The sequence below is a fragment of the Argopecten irradians genome, chromosome 7, assembly GCF_041381155.1.
Source record: "Argopecten irradians isolate NY chromosome 7, Ai_NY, whole genome shotgun sequence".
NCBI lineage: Eukaryota > Metazoa > Mollusca > Bivalvia > Pectinida > Pectinidae > Argopecten > Argopecten irradians.
The window spans coordinates 15,187,693-15,203,246 of NC_091140.1; the positions used below are offsets into that span (position 1 = coordinate 15,187,693).

General features: G+C 32.1%; 2 protein-coding genes across 2 annotated transcripts in view; one reads left to right on the top strand and one right to left on the bottom strand.

Annotated features, from left to right (window-relative positions):
* Positions 1-3,638: 3,638 nt before the first annotated feature.
* LOC138327654 (ubiquitin-fold modifier 1) lies at positions 3,639-8,130 on the bottom strand. Its single transcript, XM_069273932.1, has 5 exons — positions 8,060-8,130; positions 7,901-7,957; positions 6,649-6,706; positions 6,305-6,377; positions 3,639-5,668 (listed from the first exon to the last, which is right to left on the bottom strand). Coding segments are annotated over exons 1-5 (264 nt in total). The 5' UTR covers positions 8,062-8,130; the 3' UTR covers positions 3,639-5,594.
* A 205-nt stretch (positions 8,131-8,335) lies between these two features.
* The window catches only part of LOC138327653 (uncharacterized), a 29,871-nt gene continuing 22,652 nt past the window's right edge, over positions 8,336-15,554 (top strand). Inside the window, exon 1 of the mRNA XM_069273931.1 lies at positions 8,336-8,547. Coding sequence (XP_069130032.1) covers positions 8,388-8,547 — 160 coding nt within the window. The 5' untranslated portion in view covers positions 8,336-8,387. The remainder of the gene's footprint in view (positions 8,548-15,554) is intronic.

The window sequence follows — 15,554 nt, forward strand, 5'->3', positions numbered from 1 at the left end:
TTTGTCGGAATTCCGAATCGTATCACGTGACTCATGTCCACACGTCCTGCACGTGGTGATCCAGGTAACTATCATAAGCGCACGTGTGATTGTTTACGTTTTCCTTCTGACTAATATGAGCAAATCGTGCTGATATATGTCCACAAAGCGAGTATTTGAAACATCTAATTCACACATTGCCGTAAATCAATATTGTGTGTACCAAATATTGTAATGTGCAAGCATTATTTGCTTTGTAGATCCAATCTGCTGAGGTCGACCGCATGTTTTGTTTACAAAAAAAAAAAAAATGTTGACATTTGGTTTCACAACTCTCGTGTTACTTAAAGATTGTCGCGACGATGTTCGGAAGAGTTCGGAATGATTCGGCATCTTTCGAGCTTATTTTTCACGTGTACACGTTAAAAAGATTTTTAACTTCTATAATTAAAAATACTTTCAGTGCTGCAACTTTATAGAAAGTGGAAAAAGTAGAAAGTTTAAACCTCGGAAAGACGGGGAAAAATGAGTATAACACTTAAACAGTTTTCACTATGACAAAAAGAGCGAAAGTGATAGACCATACAACTTTAAACAGCCGTCTCCTAACAATATAACACAATTAACATATTATACATGATGACTTACATATCTTTTACAGATTTAACAAATCAAATAATATTACTTTAAATAAATTTAATAATAATTGTGAAGTAAAAGCTGTTGTATGTTTAAAGCTTATACGTATGTTCAGAATCTTCCACCGGACCTAATATACGATTGCGTATATTAAAAAATTTAACAATGTACCTCCAAAGCCAAATTTTCATCACCAAAAAGCAGCAAATTAAGGTATATTTCCAGATTTTGCTCATTAATTTCGCTAATTAACTTTGTACGGGCATCTAAATAATTTGGACATTCCAAGAAATAATGATAAGCATTTTCACAACGATTTCCACAGTTTGTACAACGAGAATTTTCGACTATATTTGAACGGAAAAGATCGTCATTTAGAGTGCTACATTTGTGCCCCAATCTGGTATGAAAAAATATTTAATTTTCTGTCACACCAGGTAAAATAGATTGGCCGGTGAGAGACTATTTATTGGAAAGAGCAATCTTAAAAGAAGAAATGGGTAATGACTTAATATCATTATCTAAATTATTCCAATTTCGTAAAGTAGAAGGTAAGAAAGACTTGAGAGTGGAGGAGAGTCGATAGTTTGAAATATAAAAGTCGTTATTGTTTCTTGAGCATATTGATTATTTTCACTAACTGCGGGAAGTAATAGATTCGAAAGAAAATTAGGAGTATCATGAGTTTTCATCTTATGTGATAATTTAAGTTTTCTTCTAGCTCTCCTATCACTAAGTAATTCTAAAACTGATTCACTATAACGTGATACATTTTTGTGCAAATGATGGCAAACCCGTAATTATTCTTGCTACTTCCCTTTGTGCCTTTTCTAATTTGTCTGAATCAATTGCGAAACAACCATCCCAAACTTCACAAGCATATTCTAAAATCGGTAGTATAAATGACTTATAAATCTGTAAAGGGTATCACGCTTTAGCATATATTTAAGTTTACGCAATACATTTATTTTCTTCATAACAGATTTGTAGATTCCATTGACATGATCAGACCAATTGGCATTTGAATTAAGAGTTATCCCAAGGTGTCTATGAAATTGACTAAAATTTAGAATGTTACCATAAAAAAATCAAATCTAAATCTGCATCAATGTCATTATTTGTCATAAGACAAGGAATATCAACCAAATATGTTATCATTACCAATATTTGTCTTTTTTTCATGATATCATTCAAGTGATGGATTCATTCAAACCCAGGTATAAAATGTGGAGTCTGTTTTTATATGTTTCATTCACAGTATTCATTTATCTTTTTTAGATACGACAAGAACTTTAAGGTCAATGTTACCACCTGAGGTCATGTGTCTATTGTAAATGTTTTATTGACTAGATTTACTACCTAGATATAATAACAGCGCATTTCTGTTTTCAGTGATGTTTTTCTTATAAAATGTACTTTCAATTGTTCCCCAGTTTTATTTCCGACACGAAATGCTTTTGGAACTTGTGATTCAATGTTTATGAGAGAAAACGGACGTCATGGTTTGATTTATTACATCCTATTTTAATCTTGTATACTGATTTATTCTATATTGCGTCTTTCCGCTAGCGATACACTCACGCCAAATAGATTAAATCAAAATACTTGTGGTAGCAATAAAATCATAAATGTATTCGTTCACATTTCACTTTCTCTTAGTATTAACTAGAATAGACTGTTTATGTTATGGAGATATAACACAAAAATCTGAGTGTACTCTAAATAAACCGCGAAGCGTTTAATGATGAGAATACACTCAATGTTTGTGTTATATCTCCATAACATAAAACAAATCTATTCAAATAAATCCTTATAATTCAATTTACTAAATATTCTCAATATTCAAAATTCATTTTGGGACTCGTCTGTCTATAAAATCATTTCTCCGTCATCTCAGCCAGTCAGAAGCAACGTTACAAACGGCGACGCCATTTTTTCCTTATTGGGCTGATAAAGTAAATTTTTAAGCCAATGGAAATACTCGTAACAAGCAAAAATGAATTATTAAATGATATCATAATAGGTATCATATGGTCGAAGTTGCACTAAAGTTATATGTGCTGCAACTGGGCGATAATTTCGACCTGTTATTTTTTCTTCGGTAATATATTGAAAAATCAAGCTGTGAAAATCATTCAAATGGACAAGCAAATTAACATGTATGATGTCTTATAAACAAGTTACATCACAGAATTTATGCATTGTAAAAATCTATTTTTTATGCCTTTTGTATATTTAGATGGAAACTATATATGCAAAAATCACTTTATTGCAGACTACAACTTGGCTCGTGGTCCGACCAAATACACTCATTTTAATGCAATTGTAGATATACTGTTATAATTATTTTTAGCAGTACTGCCAAAAATCATTTTCAATTCATATATGTACTAAAATTAAAACTTATGCATTGTAAATATTGTAATTATCGAAATGGTAGTGACTTTTGATGGCGAATGAAATATTAAAAGCTCTTCTTGATTCGCAAGTATGAACATTACGGCACATATAACTTTAAGATCCATGTGATTGTACATGTATTGTGATTTTCATTGTAACACCTATCATTAAAATAATAATATCGCTAAAATTGACATATCAGACAGTTAGTCGCATAGCTTCATAACCTCATAAGAAACCGCGGATTTGATGTCGATATCAAGGAAATTTGCAGATGAAACCTTATGTTTTCTATGTAAGATGCTTGTTGTGTGATTTGCAGCACTTTTTCTGAAGAAAGGTTTTGAAATATTGCCGTTTTATTTTAACAATATTGCTGCATACTTTACTTTTCGATAAGGGATTTAGGGTTTTGAGACTATTCGACATTTGAGTAAATACAGAAGTTTGCAACGAACACATGCTAAAACTAAAAACAGAAAACCACAATTATTGAATGTGGATGTCCATATCAAGTCTTCCTCAGTCACTGGCAGTAGGTCTGTAACCACGCAAATAAAATGCATTGGTCAACGATTTGTATTCAATTATACTCCAAAACCAAAACGATAATATTGAAGGTAGTTTTTAGAATTTTATTCATCTTTCCAGTTTTCGTTTTTTTTTCATACTTAACAACATTGTGATTAAATAATACACCATTTATAATAATATTCCATACGCAACATCTTAAACAGATATTCATGACATGTCGGGAGCTCCACAGGGACCTTACACCAATTCCATTAATCCTGTGGTCCATACATCTTATAACTCATTATAATGTACATCTACCCACATCAGCATCTATATACACCTGGGAACCAAGCCCACATGTGCTGTGGTATTACTATCAATCCGTCACTGAAATTTGATTTGTTCACACAATTAATGTTGAGGCGGAAATATTATCCAATCAACAATTTTGGTACTATCTTTAATTTCTCTTAACCGAGTTAATCAAGGAGACTTACATACCAGGTTATTGTTGATTGGTGGGTAATGTTATGAATATTTATTTGAAATGCAGCAAATGCGGCCAATGTACCCAGAGGTGAAGGACCAAGGATGATCTACCCGATGTCAGGCTGGTAATTGACACCCAGTCCCTTTTATATTACCTGTTACAGTAAGACATGCACGGCCCTTTTCTTTCATATATATTATTTTCATACCATAATTTTCAACAGATTTAAAATTGTATCCCAGATAAAATTTGTTACTTTTTCCTGAATAATTTAAACCTACCAGATGAGAACTTTTTAGATTTCTTTCATGTGGGCTTTAGTGTCACTTATTAATAAGACAATTGAACAATTACAGTTTATAACTAACAGACTATCTATTTTCCATTAGATTTTCAACAGAGTTTTAGTTGAAAAACACATTATCATACTGAAAAGAACACAAAAGGTTACAGAATGTCAAAAATGCATTTGCAAGGCATATATATGATACATGTAACATAACATAACAACATGGGAAATTACAGTAAAAAAGTTGGGAATGAGATATTCTGAATCAAGATTGTAAGGTCAAACGTTAAAATGCAATTCAAAATAACCCAATGTAATATCATCCCCATCAAAAGATAAAAATTGCAGAAAACTGTAGAGCATGAACATGATAGATGAGAGGACAGACAAAAACGAAGCCTTGCTCCCAACTTCAAGTGAATCTATAAAGAAAATGATGTAGTATACTCCCATTGATATTTAAAGTAATATGTTGTAGAGGCATCTACCAAAAAAGACTAGAAACAAAACAAAGTAAAAGTCCTTGCCAGTTTTTCAATCTGCATTCCAAAACTAATGAATGTAATTGTATGATGTATATAATGTTTTCATAACAAAATTTCACTCTTAGTCTAGGTTAAAGAATATTAATTCTTATCTTTGAGAAAGCTGCAAAATGGTTCTGTGTCATATTCTCTTATATTTCATTATAGAATTAAGCAACTTTTTTTTAATCAACATTACAAAAATACTGAACCCTTAAGCAATGTGTTAGTGAAAATGGAATACCAAATAGCTAAATAATAGAGTTACCTCCCCTACATGGATTTTTTTTATACAAGTACAAGATATGTGAATTCTAGTTTATAATTGCTTTCAGTCACTGGCTATGGAATAAGGTACAAAGACAATTACAAACAATTATGATAGACCCAAACAATTTACGTATATGAAAACAGATTTTAAATATAAATATCAGAAGTAAAATGTCACAGTTGTGTTAGTCTCTATACAACCATTAAGTATGAACTATCATCATTTCATTTCGACATCTCGAAAACTTGCCAAATCTTTAAAATATTCATTTTAGAAAAAAGAAAAAATAAATCCTGATTTTAATACTTCAGTTCCATATTAAGAAATGACTTCCTTTTCATTCTGTGTTCTGGTAAATCCAATTAGGTTTGGAGAAATGAAAAGAATGCATCCAAGGAGTACTTTCTTCCTCACTCTGTTTTAAACACTTGATGATACTGAGATATCCATTTGTCAATTTTAAATAAATCTAAAGTTAAGGTAATTTCATTTTTTTATAGATCCGACTCTGTCTCTAGGAATAAGTCTCAGTTCTGATCCATGCTTCAGAAACACATTACCTGCAAGAAAGTTAAATTCACATAAATAAATCAAGTCTTAGACTTATTTCTGTGTATCCATTAAAATGATTCCTCAGTCATGCCAATAACAGCTTAAAGTATAGATGAAATAGATCTTATTCTATTCATTCTTACAGATCTTCAGAAATCACATTATATAATTGTATATATATGAAATGCAGGTATAAGTTCCAGTTAGTTAACTGATAGTTCCCTCTTTTGTTAAATGTCTTTCAAAATATGCTTGTTCTATTATCAATCTTGTGTGGAATATGAAGCTATACATAAACAGAAAAAAGACATTTGCATGATATGGAAATGGTACATCATTGTTTTTAAATTTACTGTACACACGTATATTGTATAATTGCTAATATTCGTGGGGGTTTTAATTTCGTTATATTCTCATCAGGTCCATCCAAAATCGCAATATTCAGTATCTTACGATCAAAATCATGGTTTCACGTATTAAAGTCTAATCAGAATGGGACTCTTAAAGGATAGACAGATAATTCACGAAAATAAACCCCCAGAATGAGTTCAAAACAGCAAATCGCAAAATTTTACACCGGTGAAATTTAACAACTAAACAGTACACAAGTTGTATTCAGATTAAGGAGAGTAAAGGAGACTTACCAGCACTCTGCGCAGGGTTGATGCCTATTCCATCATTGGTTATTATAGCACTTGTGGCTGCTGGTACCTTAAACTGAAACAAAATAAATACAATACTTTATAGAATATATTAATCCATTGATATAAGCATGATCCTTTCAGAACAATGATTGATTAAAAGTTTTATTTATTCTTCTGAATACATGTAATATCTATAATTTTGCAATAATGTACTTGTCTGCATCATTTTGAAAATAGAACTTCTGGGCCCATACAATGACTTTATCTTTATGCGAGATGTTTGAACAAGTTTATTCGGGCTTGCAACATCTTTCATTTACACTTTTTTTCATGAACAATCTTACCTCTTCTGCAGCAAACTTCAGAACTGCTGTAAAAGGTGTTGACTCTGGTACACTAAGACTGCAAAAGCAATTCCAAATGAGGGTAATTTGCATCAAGGTTTTCTTGTATCATCAATTCTTCGCTTAGCTCTCCAACAATTATGAGATTGAAAATTAAATAGAAATATTTTTAGCAAAATGTACATGTGATTTTCTTTGAGCTATGCTGAAGGGTAAATGACTTGGTATTCTCAAATCCAAACACTAAATGTAGGGAGATCATCATTAAAACTGCAGGGGTGTAGTATTACGGAAATAAATACACACACTTGTTGGTATATATTAGTGGCAATAGTGCTAGGAAAAGCTCTGATATTGAAGATTGATAATTGGTTAAAATTAGTAATTGCTTATCAAATTGTAACAGGAGAGATGAAAATTATCGACCAAACAGGGATTTGAACCCAGGACCCCACACAATAGTTGAATGCTCTTCTGCTAAGCCGATGATTGACCTAGTCCAATTCCCCTACATTCCTCCCACCATTTTTAAAGTCTTCGCCCTTGAAGTATTTAAAAGTTTAATTTTAAAATCAGATTGTTGCTGATCATATATAAATCAACAACAGAGATGCAGTCCTGTAATTACCATGGTGTGCTAAAACCAACCCTAACCATTTGAACAACTTGGTATCCAATCAAATATGTTCGATTCCTGTCTTAACTTTTTTTCAGTGAATTTTGAAGTTACATATGTAGTAATTGTAAGACTGAAAATATACATAATATATTATTATAATAACATGCCTATAAACATATTATATGTGAACCCATCAGTATTTAGTGGTATCTGTATGCATACAGTACATGCAGAGTTAGTAGTGTCAATTAGAATTCAACAGGTGCTTGGGAATGATATTAAATTATATGTGTGCATATGCATGTATCTAATTTTTTAATGATAATACTATGAGCCCAAGTATAATTTTGATTTTCAATAATAATACAGACCATGTATACACATATGCTGCATAACTACAATACGTGAATATCTATCCCCAAGCACCTGTACATACACGTGTAGAGTTCAGCACGATATTGAATATTGACACATGAGGAGGCACAGTGAAGTTTCAAACAGGAATTTCATTCTTGTACAGGCTTGGAAATGATGAATTTGTTGAATGGGTAGGAGTATATTACCAAAGCATGCGAAGAACGAAATGACCATATGGTATTTCCAAACCAGAGCAGAATGTTGACAGCCACTTACACTTTATACGGCAGTTTTGGATCCGACGTCAGTATGATCTTGAATGTAACTTTAGACCTGAAATATAGATAAAGCAATTGACAAATCGATGATACCAAATATATTTAAAAACTATAAGGAAGTGATAAATTGAAATATATATAAGTTGAACATGCTTACATCTTGAAAACATTCACCGGCTTTCCTAACTTCCTGACACGCAATACCGGAAATGGAATTCCCTCGTATGACGTAAAAATTAGCATATGAAAAGCAAAGCCGGAGGTAGTTTTATATTTTCACTGGAGGAATGGCAATATTTATTAGCGAGAGATAGAATGTAGGCATCCAATCAAATTATGTTTGTGTTTATCAATTCAGATTTATTTTTTTGATGGTAGCGCCACCTGCCGGGAACACCACTTGTCGATTTTCTATATTTAAATCCCCGGGTCATGTGACAGGTGCTAGTTGGATTTTCTAAACCGCGAAGAGCAGACGGTCCAAAATGGCAAAATATCGAGTTTTAGTTAGTGTGTGTTATTTGTTGATATCTGTGATTTATGCATCGGACTTTATACCTAATATTTCAAGGACAGATGCTGAGAAAAGTGAACATATAATCAAAATAGCAGACGAAGAAGAAGGAAAAATACGGACCGTCAAAGGTACAAGTTTTGTTTATTTAACACGCCAGTATTATAGTACACAGGAGGTGTGTCGTATTTTATACTTCATTCAGACTGTGTTAGCTCTTGACTTTCGAAGTTTTTAAACCAATCGTATGCGAATTTTAATAATGATGCAAAGATGTTTTGTGATATTTCTTAAAAAAAACAAATCAAAAAAAAAAAAAAAAAAAAAAAAAAAACAAAAAAAAACCGAATATTGGATAAATAAATTAAGAACACGTAAACATTAGATGTCTTAATTAGTTGTAAAAAATATCATGTTTATTTTCTCTTTTTAATGTAAGGTTTTAATGCAAATTATCACTTGTATAATTTACGGAGCCACATATTAAACTTGAATTAACTAACAAATGAAAAGAAGAAAAAATAATCATAACTGCAATTAGTTTGCATATGAACATTTCTTCACAGGACTTCAAATGACATTAATTATGCCGGATATTGAATGCATGCAACCGCGTAAAATAATCCGTATTCCGTTTTTTCTGGGACACGCAATACCGGAAATGGAATTCCCTCGTATGACGTAAAAATTAGCATATGAAAAGCAAAGCCGGAGGTAGTTTTATATTTTTCACTGGAGGAATGGCAATATTTATTAGCGAGAGATAGAATGTAGGCATCCAATCAAATTATGTTTGTGTTTATCAATTCAGATTTATTTTTTTGATGGTAGCGCCACCTGCCGGGAACACCACTTGTCGATTTTCTATATTTAAATCCCGGGTCATGTGACAGGTGCTAGTTGGATTTTCTAAACCGCGAAGAGCAGACGGTCCAAAATGGCAAAATATCGAGTTTTAGTTAGTGTGTGTTATTTGTTGATATCTGTGATTTATGCATCGGACTTTATACCTAATATTTCAAGGACAGATGCTTGAGAAAAGTGAACATATAATCAAAATAGCAGACGAAGAAGAAGGAAAAATACGGACCGTCAAAGGTACAAGTTTTGTTTATTTAACACGCCAGTATTATAGTACACAGGAGGTGTGTCGTATTTTATACTTCATTCAGACTGTGTTAGCTCTTGACTTTCGAAGTTTTTAAACCAATCGTATGCGAATTTTAATAATGATGCAAAGATGTTTTGTGATATTTCTTAAAAAACAAAAAAAAAAAAAAAAAAAAAAAAACACGAATATTGGATAAATAAATTAAGACACGTAAACATTAGATGTCTTAATTAGTTGTAAAAAAAGTCATATCATGTTTGGGTTGTTTTCTCTTTTTAATGTAAGGTTTTAATGCAAATTATCACTTGTATAATTTACGGAGCCACATATTAAACTTGAATTAACTAACAAATGAAAAGAAGAAAAAATAATCATAACTGCAATTAGTTTGCATATGAACATTTCTTCACAGGACTTCAAATGACATTAATTATGCCAATGATATTGAATGCATGCAACCGCGTAAAATAATCCGTATTCCGTTTTTCTGGGATACTCTTTATGTATATAGTATCGAGGATACTTTAATTATATGGGATTTATATAAACATGTAATCATAAATTCCAGAAGTTTTACAGTATACAATATAGTATACAATATACATGCATACTGTAAAACCTCTGTGGTTTCTTACATGATAACAATATTTGATGGTCGATTGCTAATAGAGTTTGCATTTGTAACATAATTGTTGTGAAATCTGTAAATATATATATATGATATAGGTGAGAAATCACCTGTAACATAACTCCCGGAAATATCTCTCGACGGTACTATCAGTCCGACAGCTGATAGCAATCGGAAAGACTGCAAGCTATATATCCGTTACAGTGTAACTTTTCCATTTACTTGTAAATTTTCAAACATGCAGATTTGTAAAGTTTTAAAAATTAAATGTCGATTTCCTTATTTGGTATCGGTTATAATTTCAAGAACTTATCAAAGATGAATAATAATGATGTGATGATTATAAATCAATACTATTAACTAATATGTGAAGATTATCCAGGTCAGCGTTATCTTGAAATTAAATTAAGTATCCTGGGGTGTTATCATCGGCTGTTATGTATACGTGACTGGAGAACAATCATGGATGCACGAAAGAAAGAAAAAAAGTAATCCAGTCTTTTTACATATTCAGTGTTATTCGATCACCGTTCATACACTTCAAAATTTTCAATCAAATTATCAAAACTTGTACAGAGACACCTCTGTCATATTTGAATGAACTTAAGATTCATCCCACCTCTATTCATTAGAAAATTTATATTTCTGTCTCAACTGACTACCATACAGGATTGGCTTAATCGAAACAGGTGCAAAAGCCAACCGTTCCCTTTTCGCAACTTTGTATGGCTGTATGAAATTCTTTTCGTTAAATAACGATATTAAGGCATTGGGTGTTCTAAAAATTTTAGAATGTATGCGGATTCCGGAATCCTTTCAAAACCTCCAAATGTCTACGTACCTGGTATTTTACTTTAGAAGCAACAGTTAATACTATTTTGTCTTTCTTTGATTAATAGCAGAAGTCTACCGAAACCAGCTTAAAATGCATTATACCCATAAACTGTAACAGTTTGTATTTAAGATGAAAAAGTGAAGTTATCAAGCCAACTGATAAAGTTACCAACTAAATAGACTTTAATATGTGTGTGTGTGTGTGTGTGTGTGTGTTATAGACTAGTAACATGTAGGACAAAGTAAAAAAAAGGTCCACTTAAACTGATAGATTAAATATATCCATCTGGTTAGCGATTTAACCTACGCGGATTCTTCATTTGATATCGACAGCGTCTGAAATGATAGGAAGACAGGGTATTTATGATCGATTTTACATGTATACAGATTCACGGATCATGGTGTCAGTCCTTAATGTTTGTCTTGAGCCCACTGTTATAACTTCAAATTGTCCCCCATAAAACCGTTGGTACACCACCCAGATAGGATAGATCAAACAGTTTTAAAAGTTTCATTACTAAAAACGTGTAAGGTTTTCCCTAACACTCCAAGTATCGCCCAGGTACATCACACATTTTGACATGTTTAATAATCACAGATTTGCACCTGGTCATATTTATACCGAACTGTTTTACGCTTTCTACATGATAATGAGCTTTTAAACACCTTTTATAAATATCAGATAAACCTTTTAATATATCGCGTGCTATGTCCTTTTTTGACTTGTGCGGAATAACATTAAAGATTCAACTTAAAGAAAACACATTTAAAGTTTGATAATTATCCGTTTAAATGTGTATACATGTATGTAATCGAATTGAATATACCAAGTTATTAATGAGTGATGTAGTTTCTTCTAAGACTTGCCAGTTGAACGTTTTTTTCATGTTCACCTTAGAAGAAAACCAGGTAGATATTTTGAAGTCGTTTTTATCAGTTAAATAATGATCATTCGGATAAAGAGTGAGTATATTGGTATATTGATATATGCAACATTTTCTATAATATTCATGCAGATCTTTAGAATCAGATAAGTATTAATTATGTCACATTCGGGAATATAACAATCACCGATTGAAATGTAGATTAATTTATAAATTTGATAACTCATATGAACTGATTGAGGCGTTAAACGTTATTCATATTATATCATATACAAAAAAAGCAGTCTGTTTTATTGTAAATATTCCGATTTTTTAATATTTTTTTTCAAATCTCGTATTTTCTGAAAAAATCATATACATGTAACTGTTATATATACTCATCAGTCCATTCACCAAATACAAACAATATTTGACAACATCCATTTTCATTGAGTTGGCCCCCTGTGGTCGCTGAGTAGTATATAAGTCATATTTTATAAAAGTAAAATCTGCGCTTATATGCATATTAAATCAATATGAATTGAGTCTTTGGTAAAGTAATGATAAAAAGGCATCCTCTAAGTTCCAAGTGGCATTGTTTAATTGAACAATAACGTGTATGTGATGGAATCATACTATGGTGACTGTAGACTGTCTTCTTCTTTCTACTTCTTCATTGAAGACCAGGCCGTCAATGTTGACGATTTGTGGTCTGTTTGTAACACAAAGCTATTTTCTAATCCCGAGTTAACTCATTGTGATGATCCCTAATTATTTAATATGATCTGCTCTACGATACATGTAGTTCAAGATATTCTACCAGAGCCAGGAATACTTTTACGATAGTGATACTGCAGATTGACAGTGTGTTTAGGGTCTGTTAGTGGGCTTCTTACATAATGGCCCCTACATAGATATGTTAAACTGATGAACTTAAAGCCAGGAAAGATTTAGAAAAAAAGGACAAACTTCTAAAAGTTCTCATGTTTATGTTGGAATTTTCAGAAAAAATTTGGGTGCTTACTGTTATTGCGATTACAACAATATAGAGTAAAATGGAATACTCAATTTATACATATTGTTTTTCCGTTACTTCATTGTAAATTAAAACCTAATTCGAGTCCCACATTTAAGGTGCCATGTGTATGTACATATAGGAAGCAGGTCTAGAGCTAGTCAAGAGCTTATGGCTTGTTATTGAGTACATAAGTCGAAATATGCCTTAGGTTCTTTGTGTTATTTAGTAATTATTGTATCGGTCGATCTATATAACATTAAAGATGTAAAAATGCAATAACGTTTATTGGAATGCTAAAAGGATATTTGCCTCACTTCCAATGCCAAGATTGAGCCGACGAGAAAAGACCGCTGACTGTACATGTGTTGATGACTCGACAGAAATGAAAAAGAGTGACGTTTTAAATATATACATGTATGTAAATTTACAGTATCTAATTAAACCTGAAATCCACGTAAGCAAAATGAATGTTTTGTTCAGTTCAAATGGTGTTATAATAAATAAATAAATATTTTACCAAACTATAGCGACATTTCAATTAAGGTATCGATTGGAGATTTAGGACAGCTTTCATTATTGTTCACGCAGCACGTATCATCTGATATGCATCGGTGTAGTACGAGACTTGTTGGCAGGACGTTTCTAGCATAAATGTTTAAAATACATTAGACATGCACATGGAAACTTTAGGTAAATGAGCTGTGACCTCAGAAGATGTGAAATATGCAATTTGAACTGTGCTCCATCTGATGGAATATCATAAATAACAGATAAGTCTTTTAAATGCAATGAACTCTTTCTAGCACCAATACGACAACGACAAAGAAAGACAGACAGACAGACAGACGGAGAGACAGATAAAAAAATCAAAGAGGTAAACCGTGTTACCCGTAAGAGTGAGCGTAATCACAAAAATGATGTCATATAATTATTTTGTATTACATCGCACAGAGCAATGTCCCACATCTAAAAGTATATACATGTATATCAAATAACCTTATTTAAAATGATATTGCGGCATTGCTCCAGCGTTACGTTGCGTATTATCGATTAATGATAAAAATCTCTATCCTAATTCATATTGATTTATTGTCATGTACTTCATTCTTTAGCATGTGCTCGATTGATATTAGTGAATTGAAAAAGGTTTAATGAAATATCGAAAACTGCTGGTATAATATAAACGTAATTTGGACAAAAAATACTCGTAATATGTAAAAATATATATATATATATATATATATAATGGAGCAGTTAATATCAAATATGATAATCAGTTGTGGGTGCTTTGTTGCATTGATAATAAAACAAAGCGTAGAATAATGCGCTTTTGCCACATTTCAAGAGAAAATTATATAAATCATCCCTATCCTCTAATCCTAAAACATGATACATTGTATCACTTGTTTGCTGGTCCAGTTTCTCTTTATTTTATAAGTTTTTGCTGATTTTTTCGGTCATATTCTTGCATGTTCATTCTTATTAAAGACACACAGAGTCTGAGAATACGGTTAATTGATGATAAATGTTATTTTGTTATTGAGTAAGCAAACGTAAACAACTTGAAACCGTTGATACATTCGACAATTTCCATTACTATCAGACTTGGGTTTGAAATATTTGTTATCATGTATTGTACAAAAGTGATAATGTGTTTTTAAAACGGAAAGAAAATGTATAGATTTATGGTCATGAATTGTGGACCATATTAGATATAAAATAATGATTTGCCGAATCGCTTACTCATGTGCTGGATTTGCTGTCGCATTACAAGGGAAACCGCTCCAAAGCTATTGTTGTTGGCCCATTATGAAACCCATTACTTTCGATTGGTATGTAGCTATTTACACGAACTATGTGAGAAAAAAAAATAGACTACCGAAAGCTAATGTTTCAAATGTTATTTTAATTTTTTGATACTTACCCACGTAATTGAATTCGTCCATCCGGAAGGAAATCACTGAGAAATTGAACGGTTCAGCGCATTTGTATTGGGGATCTAAGGTTAATCACTGGTGTTAACACGACGAAGACATTAGTTAAGCCTACTTGACACAATGACCTGTTTCAAAGACATGACACATGTAATACAGATGTAATGATAGGGCTTTATACTACCGATAAATTGTTATTATTCACAGAGAAAGGTTAAGGTCATAAAGACAGTCTTGTTAGTGTTATTCAAATATTTATCCAGGTAGATGTAGGTGGATTTTGGTTTCACCGTATCATTGTTCCAAACAAAACAAAAATTATTTGCATGTTAGCTAACACCATAATGACATACAGAATATTTTAGGAGATATATTGTAGATAAGTTGCACAGACATGATCGATGATGATAATTTGCGCCCATTAACTTTTGCTATTATGTATTTAGGTTTACCATCCGAATCTGCTGATTCATTATCAATTTTTTAACGAAGTAACTTAAGATACATCCTCAGTACCCCAAGCTCTTAAATGATATATATATTTGAAACTGGGTTTCTCAGGATGCCTCAAACAGTCTTCACTCCCATTCCAACCAAAATTATCGACCAAATATGTACAAAAAATCAAGAAGAAAGTGTGAGAGCATGCTAGCGCCCGGACACTCGATAACTATGTACAGCCTGTGTCAGGGTATCCCAGGGTCCACAAGGAGCCACTACAATGTCACAGCGCCGAACCGGACGTTTTTG

Bases quoted from the DNA above. Each gene is read 5' to 3' on its own strand.
- LOC138327654 (XM_069273932.1), bottom strand. The intron at 6,707-7,900 runs GTAAGTGGCTGT...TTGCTTTTGCAG, and splicing joins CCAAAACTGCCGTATAAAGT to TCTTAGTGTACCAGAGTCAA. The intron at 6,378-6,648 runs GTAAGATTGTTC...ATTTTGTTTCAG, and splicing joins TGAAGTTTGCTGCAGAAGAG to TTTAAGGTACCAGCAGCCAC.